This window comes from Sinocyclocheilus anshuiensis, unplaced genomic scaffold, assembly GCF_001515605.1.
Source record: "Sinocyclocheilus anshuiensis isolate Anshui unplaced genomic scaffold, SAMN03320099.WGS_v1.1 scaffold2925, whole genome shotgun sequence".
NCBI classification, from domain to species: Eukaryota; Metazoa; Chordata; class Actinopteri; order Cypriniformes; family Cyprinidae; genus Sinocyclocheilus; species Sinocyclocheilus anshuiensis.
The window spans coordinates 136,188-151,057 of record NW_015539170.1 but is presented as its reverse complement, the minus strand read 5'-3'; the positions used below and the strand labels follow the sequence as shown (position 1 = coordinate 151,057).

At 38.9% G+C, this 14,870-nt stretch overlaps 2 protein-coding genes across 2 annotated transcripts; one reads left to right on the top strand and one right to left on the bottom strand.

The window, feature by feature from the left end:
* Positions 1–2,121: 2,121 nt before the first annotated feature.
* On the top strand, positions 2,122–6,471 carry LOC107683843 (C1q and TNF related 5). The gene is made up of 3 exons (XM_016479898.1): positions 2,122–2,242; positions 4,508–4,741; positions 5,675–6,471. The coding sequence occupies exons 2-3, from the start codon at positions 4,516–4,518 to the stop codon at positions 6,193–6,195; spliced, it is 747 nt and encodes a 248-aa protein (XP_016335384.1). The 5' UTR covers positions 2,122–2,242; positions 4,508–4,515; the 3' UTR covers positions 6,196–6,471.
* A 5,175-nt stretch (positions 6,472–11,646) lies between these two features.
* LOC107683817 (RING finger protein 26) lies at positions 11,647–14,143 on the bottom strand. The gene has a single exon (XM_016479856.1). The coding sequence runs from the start codon at positions 13,523–13,525 to the stop codon at positions 12,242–12,244; it is 1,284 nt and encodes a 427-aa protein (XP_016335342.1). The 5' UTR covers positions 13,526–14,143; the 3' UTR covers positions 11,647–12,241.
* Between the last annotated feature and the right edge of the window lie 727 nt (positions 14,144–14,870).

Genomic DNA, 14,870 nt, shown 5'->3' with positions numbered 1-14,870 from the left:
TTGCCTAAACCCAGCCATGTCACCCATACCTCTCTCTCCTATTGGTTCTTAAGTTGTACTTTTTCTTATGTGATGTTCTGTAATGAGTAATGGTAACCATTCTATTTATTTATTTCTGCAAACATCTTTAGATGTACACTGAGGTAAAGCTCCATCTGAGAGCAGGTGACTGCGCTCCCTGTTTTTGGAATTTTAACATGGTTCACTTTGTACAGAAATGAGTTGCGGACCATTGGTGGTACTTTAGGGAGTCAGAGAGGTCTTGAGAGGGAGAGATTTGAACTCCTTCCTCTTGGAGGACACAAGTTTTCCTTTGTCTTACCAACACTTCCTTTCCCCTGTAGCTTCGAGAGATCATGTTGATGTTAATACTGACTTATTTTTTTTCTCCAAGTTGCCCCATCAGTGTTTTACCATTTTACAGAAAAATGAAGGAAAATTTGTTAATCTAAAATATTCAACCACAAACTACTTAAGGATGAATGTATAACGAGGAAAAAAATTGTACATAACTGTAAAAAGGAAAATTTCTAATCATGTTTATTTTCTATGCACTTTTTTTATTTAAGTGATAGTTTAAATAATAAACATGTCTTGTTTACTCAAACTTGATATCTTGTTGTTTTTACCTTCCTAGTATTGTTAAACCAGTAGTTTCCTGGTTCTGGACTTCAAATGGCGACATGGTTAAAAAAAAACAAATACAGGTTTCAAAAGGGAATTTTGCAGCAATGCTACCATTTTGGGTTCCCCAAAGAACCTAAATATCCTGATGAACCTTTTTCAATTATAAGAGCTTTTTGTGCAATGTAAATGTTCAGTGGATGTTAAAGGTTCTTCATTCAACTATAGGTGCGAAAAAAGAACCATTATGTTTTTGTGTTGAATAATGTTGTTCAGGAACTTGACCCAACCAGTCATGTTAACCAACAAGAAGGAACTACAGCAGATAGTATTCTTCTCAAACAACAACATGAAAATTAATGTGCTGTTTCTGGTTATGTGTAGCACCTACAGCTCTGCATGTACATCTGAAGGATTGCATTGCTGGAAAGAGCTGCTCAAGTTTATTTTCAACAGTTGATTCCTTATTTCAGTCTGCTCTAAACTGTTTGTGTAACAAATTTGGTCATCCTGTCATAATATAATGCAGGCCTTGCAAAATAAAACAGCAGTTAAACTGCTTGCCTTGGTTTTACATGCAAAGGTACAGCATAAAAAAAAAACAAAAGCCCTGCTTAGTTTTAATGGTTAGAGTGACTAAAAAGTATTCATGATGCAAGACACAAATTAATCTAGCATTACAATGTAAAAATTTAACTTTTTATTGAAACCATTCACAACAAGAGATCAAGAAAAGGGTGTCTAGTTTCAACCAGCTGTTCATAATGTGAAGTACCTGGTCTCATGAAACCCTACAGACAACAAGGAGCCACTAGCAGTTTCCCTGAAGTAGTTTATGAGCCATTAGATTTAAAATGCTGAACAAGTGTTATAGAAGGCCTGGGTACCCCTAATGGGGAAGCTTTGTCATCTAAATAAAGCTACCAAAGTAACTAGAACCATGTGTCTGAACTGCCACCCACATCAGCACATCCCACCATCTTTCATTCATGCCTGCAGATTTTCACTGCTCCTTTAAACTCAGAAATAACCACATCATTTTCCAAATGCAATGAGGATTTTTTTTCTCTTGATGTGGCGACAATGAACCCAGAAGATTTGTTTATATAAAGCGGTCGTGTCACATGATCATCGACAATGTTTAGAAAGTATGCTTTGTATTTTTAAAGCAAGAATAGTTCAATCTCTAACTTGACCACAGGGCTGTAATCCCCAAACGGTTTATTTCTCACAAATTCGCCAGCCACAATGAACTGGCATCTTTCCTTCGTAAACCCCACTCTAATTAAATACACACGGGTCTCGCCAGACTGTTCACTGGCGCCCAAGACCCCTTCTCTAGAGCTCTACTGTATCGGATAATGTTTATGCTTATAAAGTTGGACAAGCTACAAACATTTAGTCTCCGTCCCTTGGATGATCCCTCTTTCTCCCTCCCCATCTCTCAGCCTCCCTATTTCTAATTGGCTTCCAATAGCTTCCCATTTCCTCTGAAGACTAGGAGTGCTCATTTTTTCCCAGACACCTTGGACGGCAAAGAAAAGAGGAGATTCACTGCTTGTTTCTCCTTCGCCTGCTCAATACTGTCAATCCAGTGAAGATTCAAAAAACGTCAATGGTGAGTTTAATTTTTTTTTCCATAGCTAAAATTTGTTTAGTCATGAGGGGTCTGACTGCTTTCACTAATAAAGTGTTATGGAAACATTTTGATTTGTTTTTATATGTAAATTCTTAACATTTTTGTGTAGACAGTCTACCATTTAGACACTTTAGTGCAGATATAACTATATTATTTCACTTTGACTACCAGTAATGTTCTTTGCTATGAAATAACACCACTGTGTCTCTAAATGGAAAGATAATCAAGTCTCTTGCGTAACTTTTGTTTTTGTCAAGATTGTTTATCATTACTGCTCACTCTGAATCTCAGTTCAGGCATTTACTTTGAGTAAAGATACTGTTTACTGCAAATCACATTTCTGAAGGCAAATATTCGAAAACTAAGAAATTAGCTTTTCTTACAATACCTAATACCATTTGTGTACTAATATGTACTTTTAAGGTACCAGCATGCACCATTTAGGGGTAAATAAGGTACAAAGTATATTCCTTTTGAAAGGTTGCTGCCCCAGTGACAGCTTTTGTACATTTTTTCTGAGAGTGTACTAATTTATGAATAATGGCAGTTAAGACCCATTTATAATGCAATGAAGTTTCAAGATAAGCACCAAGAAGGGGAAAGCTGATCCTTCCCATATTTCAACCCAAAGTTAAATTTTTAGTATAGTATAAATGATCCTGTGATATTGAGGGAATGAACCCCAATGTTAATATTTTGTTGCAATAATATTATGGCAGCCTTGTACACAATAACACAATGCTTCAATCATAAACAATGTGAAGCATACTAGAGAGTAATGTGCTTTGTTTGGAAATCAGACTTCAGTTGACATTGGAATGACGGTATTTGTTCTGCGCTCTTTGGCAGTCATTCCTCTTATGTCCTAACACGGCTCACAGTTTGAGCTGCTCTAAGCATTTAGAACCAAAATACATAAACAAGGTCCTGAGAGATTACTGCCCAGATGTCTTTGAACAGATGTTTCTATTAAACTGAAGATACCAGTGCTTTAACTGATTCTGCAGAATTTTTGAAGAATGCTTTGGTGGTCTGGTTGTATTTCTCAAGGTGAATCATCAGCAGTTTCTCTTCAACTTATAAGAAACAGCTGTTTGACAGACAGCAGACTTGCTGATTTACGGCAAGGCATAAAATCTTGGAAATGCTTCGTTCCCGGCAGGATTACGAGAGTTGACAAGCCCATGAATACATCCTGTTGCACAGACTGTGTGTGTTTGAGGCCTGATTATTGACTGCCTTCAGCACCTCATCAGTGACAGATGGTAGACAGTAACATTTATTATAGTAATTAGCATTTTCGTTATTCACCAACTAACTATAAACATTAAGTTTTCAACCCCTCAAACGGCAGATGATATCCAGCTTACTGAGCTTTTTTAGGAAATGTGAATTACTATATAATTCTACAGAGATTGCATATTAGTACAACAAAATTTCCCCTAATGTTGTCCCACAGCGATTTTATATTGGAAAATATTGCTGATTAGTTTAGTGTTGGAGCTCCCAGCATGCACTGCAGTGTGAATAACTTAAGTTCTTACTGTTATAAACAGTTCTTGTGTTGATTATTTAACAATTATATTGATTTTTAAAAAATAATTTATTGGTTGCACAAGACCATTTTTAATTAGTGAAGAATCTACTTCATATTAGCTGACAAAATAGGGATAGTTCACCCAAAAAATAAAACTGTCATCATTTACTCAGCCTCATGTAATTTCAAACTTTCATATATAAGAATATTCTGGCCACTCTTTTCAATATCAATAAAAGTGAATCAGGACTAAGGCTGTCAGGCTCTAAAATAAATAAAATCACTATAACAGTGATCCATATGACTTGTGTAATATATTCCAAGTCAGAATTTTGGTACTTTTTGGTACTTGTATGGTGCTTCTGGATCCTTTAAAAGATTTTTAAAGGCTTCACTGGGCTGCAGGCTATCACACACGAATTCCTACGCAATATTTCTAAGTCTTCTTCATCTGAATTTACACTTACACCGCAGAGCTTGTGCTTTAGTAATTACGATGTACTGTCAAATTTATCTTGGCATACTCACCCTATTGACTGAAAAGTGAGATCATGCAACTCTCAGAGTTGTGCTTTACTGCTTTTCACATTATGTTCAGACTTCATACCATACGTCTATTTTCAGTCTCAGTAATGCTGAAATCATCTTGAAACAAGATACAAGTTTATAAGACTTGTTTTTTCTTCCATTTTTTCTTTTCTCCACAGACTGAGCAATGACATCTCTGCAGACATGGCCTCTTTCATTGCTGCTTGTTATTGCAGTACATTGTTCTAACTCACTCGAAGACAACAAGATCCCCAGTTTGTGCACAGGAAGCCCAGGCATCCCAGGATCCCCTGGGTTGCATGGCAGCCCCGGTCAGCCCGGCAGGGATGGACGAGATGGTCGTGACGCTCAACCTGGAGAGAAAGGGGAAAGAGGAGACGGAGGAGAACCGGGTACAAAAATAACATCCTCAATTATGTTTTTCTCACCTTCTCCTCCCATAGAGTGCTGCAGGGATGACAGTTTTTTTTTAGGAAATTAGTATCACTCTGGTTCCCTCTGTGGATTATTGCAGAAAATTTGCTCCAATGAAAGATTGATTCTTACATTTTATTCCTTATGATAATGTTCACAAATTAACACAACTTGAATTTTAAAGCCTAAATTCCATTGCTAAATGTAGGCTGTAAAGAAACTACACCATGGTTGTGTAACGGAGGCCAGCGAGTAGGTGCTGTGCAGGTAAACCTCACTCCCTTGATCTCAAGAGACGCACTTAGCCTCCTTGTTAGTGCGTCCGCCTCCATGCCGGAGACCTGGGTTCGTGACCCACTTGGAACAAGAACGAGGTGTGGCGGTGAGGACCAGGGAGAGAGGGGTTACATTGGTGCCGTGACCCGGATGGGAGTGAGGCTTAGGGGGGTGAGTGTAACGGAGGCCAGCGAGTAGGTGCTGTGCAGGTAAACCTCACTCCCCTGATCTCAAGAGACGCACCAGCGACTGACGCTAGTGGCTGCAGTCTTTAGCCTCCTTGTTAGTGCGTCTGCCTCCCATGCCGGAGACCTGGGTTCGAGACCCACTCGGAACAAGAAAGAGGTGTGGTGGTGAAGACCCGGGAGAGAGGGGTTACAGTTGCAAGACTTCAACATCACTACCATTAAGCTTCCAACAACCACGAAAATATCTTGAACTTGTGTTAACCACAGACCTTATTTCAGGCATTCAACCAAAAACCCAATAAAAAAACCCCCATTGACTTCAGAATTATGTAAGTGGAAGTGCTAAAGTGCTCGTTTCCAGGTTTTGGCCTACAAAAATGTGTCATCCCTGCAGCATCTATTGAATGTCAATAGTGAAACATGAAAATCCCATGATGCTTATCACAGGTCATCCGGGAGTGAGGGGCATTACGGGAGACCGAGGAGATCCAGGAGAAAAGGGAGAGAGAGGAAGCCCGGGCGAGTGTGCAGTGGCCCCCAAATCAGCTTTTAGCGCCAAACTGTCTGAATCCCGCACAAGCCCATTGGCGGTAGGGGACGCAGTGAGTTTTGACAAAATCATTCTGAACGAGCAGGGGGATTACAATCCCGAGACAGGACGATTCACCTGCAGAGTGCCGGGCGTCTACTACTTCGCTGTTCACGCCACAGTGTACCGCTCCAGCTTGCAGTTTGACCTTATAAAGAACGGACACACCGTGGCCTCCTACTTTCAGATCTTTGGGAACTGGTCCAAACCAGCCTCGCTGTCTGGAGGAACACTAGTGCACCTGATTCCAGGAGATCAGGTGTGGGTGCAGTTGGCCCTGGGCGAGTACACTGGCTTTTACTCCAGTTCGAAGACAGACAGCACTTTCACTGGTTTCCTAGTGTACTCAGACTGGAAAAACTCTGCTGTTTTTGCATAGATTTAAAGCACACTGCAAATAAATTTCTGTCTGTATCATGCAGGTTTTATGAATTAGAAAAATACTTTCATGGGTAAGACAAAGGCCTTTGATTGGTCTTCATTTGCAATAATGTCATTAGAATCAGATATGATCAGCATTGCACAGATGATTACGTTCTAAGCGCATGTAGTCATACAGAGTATAATTACTGGAGTATTTCCATGCAAGTAATTCAAGTTTGAAAGTCATTAATGTCATTAATTCTTTGGAAATATGGAATAAAAAAAATGAAAATACTGAAAAAGAAAACCTTCTGCTGTTTTTACAGAAAATGTTTATTCTGGTGGCAGTCTATATTTTGTGAAAAAGTACAATAAATACTTTCCAACACGTCTCTGGAATATGACTTCAATAAAAAATGACTCATAATTACCTAGTTCGTCAGTAAATGTTACAAGGAAAAGCCATTTCTACTGCTGGGAAACTGTGATCTGTGGTTTCAGGTTTCATGATGCATTTAAAGCAATACTTCATCTTTAACAGGAAATAATTATTTATTCACTCTCAAGTTGTTCCAAACCTGAATAAAGGCTCGTCACACCAAGAACTATATCTTAAGATAAGTTAACTATAGCATCACACTAATGCACAAACATGTTGTGTTTATCTTAAAAACGTGCTGCAGTTGTGTCATCTGCCAAAATGCTGCCCAGTAGGCTGTCCATGATTTGTGATTGGTTGCCTCTGTGTGCTGCTGAGCCACGCAGTTAACAAGCCTCATTTTACAGACAAAGCTTGAACTTTGTTTAAACGAAACAGACCCTTGTCTAAACGTAGCTTTCTCTTTCTTTCTTTCTTTCTTTCTCTCATTCTCTCTATCCTTTCGCCTCCTTTTCTGCATGTTTTTGTTTTAAGACAAGTAGTTCCAATTTTCCCCAGGCTGCTGGCAGAGACGTCCACGGAATGTTTTCGCAGTAACACTGAGAAGAATGAGAGGTACATTTGTATCCTCCCTTTGTGCAGTTCATTTCCATGAGGTCATGGCCTCCCCCCTTCACAGCTGTTAGCAGAGCACTTCAACCAGATAGAAACAAGCTCAGAAGGGCGTCTGAATCAAAGTCCAGAACTCCCAAATACTTTTATCATTACCATTCACAGCACTATTTATTGGTCTTAATGGCAGGGCTTTGAGTGAGCTGGTTTAACAGGCACATAAAACATCAAAACAGTGTCTAAAGGTCCCGATTCTGCTACATACATCAATTCTAAAAGCAATCTGAATGGCAGACCAGATTTATTTGCAAAAACGTGTTTTAAGGACCATTTTTGATGAATTTTTTTCGTCACAATAGTGCAAAGTGGCATAAACTAGGCCTATGTATGTGATGATATTAGTAACTGAGTGCCACTGAATGCTTAAATCAGTGTACTCTTCTAAATCGCACAAATGAATAATGACTAACCATTAAATGATGTATCTTTTGCATATATATATGCAAATATACTATATGTATATACGTTCATATGCCATGTTATTTACACAATCTACTATAGTAGGCCTACATGTCATAAAACTTTACAAAACCTAAACTCAAGATAAAGGGGGTTCATTGTAGTTCTTTTTTTTTTAATATTAAATAACAACACAGATTCCGAACGTGTAATCATTTGTAGCTCTAATGCTTTTATTACGAAACATATTATGTTTACATTTTTATTAATGTCAGCAGAGGGCGTCCTTTCATTATCCTCGGAAGACTCGCGCCTGTATTACAGATTAAGTTCCCAGTTCATATTTTTGGTTATAAATTTGTTTTAATAACAGCAGAGGGCGTTCTTTCATCATCATAACCACACTACTGAACGATAATTGCATACAGAAACAAGAATAAGCATGGTCTAGTTCAAAATCACTTACCTAAGAAAGAACTGGGTAAAATAAGGTGGGTTATGGTTAGGTTTAGGGTTATAACTTAGTTATTACCCAGTTATTGTAATTACTATAATAAGTATGCACATGTTGAACAGGACTGTAAATGTGCTGCTTCCACAAAAGTAGCATTTTTGTTTTCACAAGTTACTCTCCATTTACTTAGTAATTGCCAAATCTTTGTGGAATTTCATGTATAATGGAAGGGGCAATGGAAGTCCCCTGTGCAGTGGATGTTTTTGTGTGGGTGTGAGGAACTGGTGTTTTTCCCCGTTCTCATCCTCAGAGACAGGAACATTCCTATTGACCCAGAGGCTGGACTTCCTATTTGTAAGATAAACTCATATTGGTTCAGTGGGCCCGGGGCCAGACACACTTACATATACACTGTGAATTGGATGACCCTCTGAACTGAGGTCTGATTCTAGCTGTGCTATACTTGACTACATCCCTGCATGAGTATCAGGATCCCAAGTGCTTGTTTTTCAGGAAGTTTATAGAAATGTTGAGGGTACAGTATCAAGCTTTTGCTCCTTCTAAATGCTACAACAGTATTGAATTTCAAGATGAACTGTCTATTTGTGAGATTCATCATAAAGTTCCCCAAAAATGAAAATTCTGTCATCACTTACTCACCGCCGTGTCGTTCCAAACTCGTAAGATTTTGGTAATCTTTGTATCAAAAATTGAGATATTTTTAATGAAGTCTGTAAGGTTTCTGTCCTTCCACTGAAAGTACAGTTAACCAAAAGGCAGAAGATACAAAAAGGTCATAAAGGCATTAAGACATCAATAACATTAATAAAAGCCTAAATTGAGTAAACAAGGACAGAATTTTTATTTTTGGGTGAACTAACCTTTTAAGAGAATGATGCCATTTGTCATATTTTCTTCATGTTTATCTACTTGTTATGAATGATTGAAGGGCTGATGTTCCTCTAATATGGTAATTTATTTGAGGGTTAGTCAGAGTGTAGATCTTTACAAATAAGGGAGCAAAGGTTAACTTGTAGCCAGACTCAAATCGATAAATCAATCAACAAATGAGAAACATGTTTTAAAAATTTCCCACGTGCTTAGAATTAAATTCCCATACTCTATAATCTAGACTAACAAGATTGTGTTTTAAAAAAGACATTTAAAATATCTTACTCTAAAGACTCACTGCAGTGTTGTGCGAATAACTGTCAATGAAGTGGTGCTTAGTTTTATTTCAAGGAACAAAAAACAAGGAAATCCTCTTTTATCTCTTTTATCTCTTTTTAAAAAATAGGACACTTTACTCTGTTAAATTCATTATGGTGCCTCACTTCCTAAGCTTTAGTTTATTTTTAAAGCATTGTTCTCAAGTATGCAGTTACAGATAGCAGATATGAAAGACGCATTCGAATGTAAGTACTCTGGGAAATGGTTGAATGCTGTTTCTAAGTGCACAATTTGAGATTCAGATTTCCATTTGCTAAAAATGATGGAATGTGGAGCTGTCCAGTGCTGAATGTGCCTCTTTTTATACTTACAGAAAAAAAGCTTGCATTTCACACACATTATATCAAATGAACCACTTAAAGCTACTTCTCTACCACTTAAAATCTTTGAGTTTAAACTATATACCAACACTCACGGTCAAGTTTGAAATAAGTTGAAGATTTCTTTTTTTAAATCTTATTGAATGAAGTTTCTTAAGCTAACAAATGCTGCATTTAATTAATCAAAAATACAGCAAAAACAGTAATATTGTGAAATATTATTAGAATTTAAAATAATTGCTTCTTATTTAAATATGTCCTTGAGCAGCAAATCAACATATTAGAAGGATTCTGAAAGATCATGTGACACTGAAGACTGGAGTAATGGCTGCTGAAAATTCAGCATTGCCATCACAGGAATGCAATTCCATGTGCTACATTTTAAAATATATTAAAATACTAAAGTCATACACGATATTATTGCTTTTATTGCGTTTTTCATTAAATAAATGCATCCTTGGTGAGCATAATAGAACTACTTTCAAAAACATTAAAAATCCTAAGTTTGATCCGCAGTGTAGCGGAGTTGAACACTAGTTCTATTAGATTGATTGTGAAGCACGATAACACTGGATCAGGCTTCAGGAAACTCCCTTCCCATGATTTAACAACTGGAGGAAATCGCCTCCATTATACTATCTGGTTCATAAGGTCCCACGCCCACGATCAGCATCTTAAAATCTCAGCTTAAGTGGCATAAGTCATTTATCACAATCAGAGACATTGTTGTGAATTGCATTTTAGTCCAATGATGAAACTACTACAAGTTGTGCTGAAGACAAAGACAATACGACTGCACAGTCAAATACTGTTTATTGTTCATTTGGATAGTCAGTGAATGCGGTTTTGATATTATCCAGGCCTCTGGAGAGACAGACATCTGCTCTACCCACAAACATCATCACTGGAGACCTTCAGAGAAAACAAACATCTGCGGTACAAGAATACAAAAGGCTTGGGGCTTAATATGGAATGAAATCACAGCTTGTTTAAAAACCTTAAAATTACAATGATAAACCATGGGTTAGTGCTTGTCACCTGCATTGTGCAGAATTGAGAGCGACAGAAATAATTAGGGAGTCATTTTTTATATTTTTAAGAAGGACAACAGCTTGCATGGACCTTGCAAATGCTTCTATTTTTCTATGAAATGCACCTGATTGTCTTGCGCATTGTGCCTTTCTGAATGCGTTTTGAAACCATGTAAGACCAAAATAATTGAGATAAACCAGAAAAGCCTGTACTACCTTGTTTCTCTAATGCATAAGATGTTTTCTAAAATAGTGATTTCTAACATCATCCCCTGGTCAAAGCTGAGCTAAAAGCCTTTCTGCCACTAACTGAATTGAATTACCGTCTCTCAAAACAAAAAACAAGCACAAAATTTCGATTTGAAAATGCATTAATCAATACCACTTGAGCAGTGAGAGAGCCTTAATGCAGTTCAATAATAAATGACAAAAACAGCACGAATACATCACCAGATTGTAGAATGGCTTCTGAAAATATCGTAGAGACACTTGCATTTAAAAAGAGTGCAAAATGGCTTTGGTGGAATGATTACAATGTATGCAAAGCAAAACTAATTTTTCACGAAAAAATAATATGATGTTGTAGATGCTCCCATGAAACCTTTGATCACCTTTACAATCAGGCAAAAAAATTAAGCAGACAACAAATCATACTAAGGCCCAACATTAGTTGTAGTATACAAATATTCCTAATAAACATCACAATAATCCACAGGTAATCAACAAGACTTCAATCCATCAATTAACATTGAAAAGCTGCATGTTTGTAAGAAACATTTGAAATTTAAACGATCATTTCTGGCAATATTAACACTTCCTCCAGTGAAAAAATCCATCCCATGTTGTCCTCTTGCATCAAAATCCACCGACATATCTGTTTAGAAATGTTTTCGCTTGTAAACGTTGCTTAATCTGTGCATGTTTCTCTCCTGATCTCCTGACGAGATGACTTTTTCACTGGAGAAAGCAACATTATGGATAAAGGACTCTTTTGGAATGGTTTGAAGTTAAAAATGTCTTAATGATGGATCTGCATATTAAAAAACACAGCTTTACACTTCGCAAGACACTAATTGCTGGACTGAAGACATGAATTACTTGTGGATTATTGTGAGGTTTCAAAAGTTCCCATGAAACCTTCAATCACTTTTACAGTCAGGCAAGAAAATCAAGTAGACAACAATTCATACTATAAGGCCTAACATTAGTATTGTAGCATACAAATGTTGCCCATAAACACTTGACAATTATAAATCTTCGATCTTCACAATTAACACCCCATTTTAATGTTTTTAATACAAAGCTTACATTCATGTGATATTGCTGTATGAGAAAAATAGCGTTGCTTCTACAAGCTGATGAAAAAAGTGACAATGAATATAAAACCATAAGAAAGCACAGTCACAGTCATCAGCCTCGCAATCACGATTTATAAAAGCTTGTGATTTAAATCTATATACAAGCAACCGTAGTGGAATGAACATCTATGAAAAAGGAACAAGTGGTTTCCCACATTTCAAGAACAGTGCTGCTCCAAAAACCTGAGGATGACAGAAACACATCCGTAAACGCTTCCCTCAGAGATACACATCCATGGTCTGAAGGATCATGTGGCGGCACAGGGGGCAGTTGTGTTGGTAGATAGGCTGGCTGAGCAAAATGTTGGTGCAGTCTCTACACAAGCACAAGTGACGGCACGGCAGGAGCACGACAGTCTTGGTGCTGTCCTGACAGATCACGCACTTCTTCCTCTCCTCTTGCTCTTGCAGAAGAGTCAGCAGGTTGTCAGCCGGAGGGCCTTTGCAACTGTCCTCCGAAGGAAACTTCCGGAGTGGCCTGTGAGTGCTGGAACTGGGAAGCGGCGGGTTTATAGGGTCGTCCACTTGGTGGGCGTCCTCAGGTGCGTTTTCCAGCACATTAAGGTCAACTTGAGGCTCAGGGTTGGGATCAGGCTGTTGAACGTCCCTCTCTGCCACTTCCATCCTTGCAGGAACCATTACCTGGCTGCGATGCCAGGCCAATCGCCGCCACACGTTCCTCTCGAGCACATTGAGGCGGTGTAGAGCCCTTTGGAGACACCGTAGGATGGGAACAGCGTTGATGTAGTTGATTACGCGCAAAGACACAAGTCGTGGGAGCGCGGGGTTTAGATATACGGTGGCACTCGCGATTATGATCAACATGAGCAGCAGCCCGTAAGAGTTGAGCAGGAAAATGCTTGCAAATACATGGCACACGGATCCCAGGAACTCCATCGCCAGTCTGCATGGCGTCCACAGCAGGATGGAGGTGCCGACAAGACTGCTGTAAAGAAACGTAAGCACCGTCAAAGTCAGCTCAAGAGCTTTCTGCAAAGGGCAGGACACCGCTTCCACCGTGCTGACCACCACAGAGTATAAATTCTGTGTGCCTATGAGCAGCAAGTTGATGATCGTGTTGATGAAATACAGCAGCAAGCTGAACACAATTCCACAGCCTTCCCAGGCCTGTCGCAGCAAACCGTGTCCCGACAACAGTCCGCGGTGGAGAAGCTCTTTGGTGCGGAGCAGTAGATGCGAAGACAGGTATCCGATCATCTTGAAGCTTTCCAGGACGCCTCCCAGCAGCTGCATCCAGCCTCCGACCATGTTATGGGTCACAACGGTCACTCCGTCCCTCATGGTGATGATGCAAAGCAGAGTGAGATTCCAGCACTCCGACACTGAATTTGTGAGTAGTATGGGCAGACTACTGATAAAGGAGATCACTGCCACCAACAGCTGAATTATTGAGCTGACAATCACAAAATTTAAATCCAGGAGGAGGCAAATGACATCTATGCATTTTCCAATTGAACTAAAAACAAAGTTCAGTAGACCCATAATAAAGATGTCCGCTTGTTAAACTGTAGCCTTTGTTAGCCGGGATGGACTATATATTATCTGTCGTATTATTTGTGCTGTCAAACGACATAGTTCAGTCTGTAGTTACACAAACAAACAGCTCTCGTAGCCAAGTTAGCTCGCGTGCTAACCCATTCGCATCTTTACTAACGCTGACGCCTTGGCAAACCACTTGGGGTTAAAATAAAATCAACTCAAGTCGTATTATAACTGACCATTAGCTGGGAATGGCATGTCCTCTGTTTTGGAGCAAAACACTCATCCCAAACATGGGTAGCATAGTGAAGTGGCTGCTCACACATGGACGGGAACTGCTCGGCGGATGTTTACGTTTGAACATCGAAACTGCTGGCGTTGGCTGGTTGTATAAAGATGTATCCCAATTAGAGGTTAATTTTTATACACGGTGTAATTCAAGCGTCCGCGTTATTTTGTGAAGCTCCAAGACGACGACCAACTCGCGTCTTTGTTTGGATTATTAATGACTAGAATCGAAAGCTTCTCGTTCTGTTTCAGTCCGTTGTTTCCGCTTTACAACACGTGTTTGAAGTGGATCAACCCGGCGCTCGGGCTGCGCAGAAATGCGCCTTTCCACCTTCTTTTGGTCATTTTATTGTGCATGCATTGATTATATTACAAATAATGTACAAATAAATTACAAATGAAGGAGATTTAGGGTGGGGAAAATTAAATCACTCGTGATTGGTAGTTTAAACAAATAAATCATTATCTATGCTGTTATCAATTTCGAACAGCTGTATGGCATGCTTGATTGAATCACTGCCATCATTGATATTTGTTGGTTGTTGGTTCAGGCATTTGGCTTTTGTACTTAGAATATTGGACATGTTCTACAATATGCACTTTGTTTCCATTTGAAATGTTTTTACAGTTTTGACTCACTAGGGTGACCATATTTTAGTTTTCCAAAAAGAGGACAGTGGGTGCGGGGGCTGGGGTGTGGTTGGATGGTGGTTAAAGTAATGCCCCAAATAGCGCCCAAAGTAGCGCAATGACCATATCCCAAATATCAAAACTCTAAATATGTAATTTCCATACCTAAAATACATATTTTACATTTACAGTCACTGTTATGCATGTTGATCATAAACACAACTAAAAAGCTTCCTACCAGTGGCCATCCTTCACAAAACTTAACATCTAGCACAGTTTTATCACAGAATGCAAAATGTTTCAATACAAGCATTTCAGTCAAATGTAATTTATGCAACATTTCAAACGGGGAAAATCAACCCATGGTAACAGTATAAAAGTAGCCCAATTCCATGAAAAAAAAAAAAAACGTGGACTTGACAACCCTGCA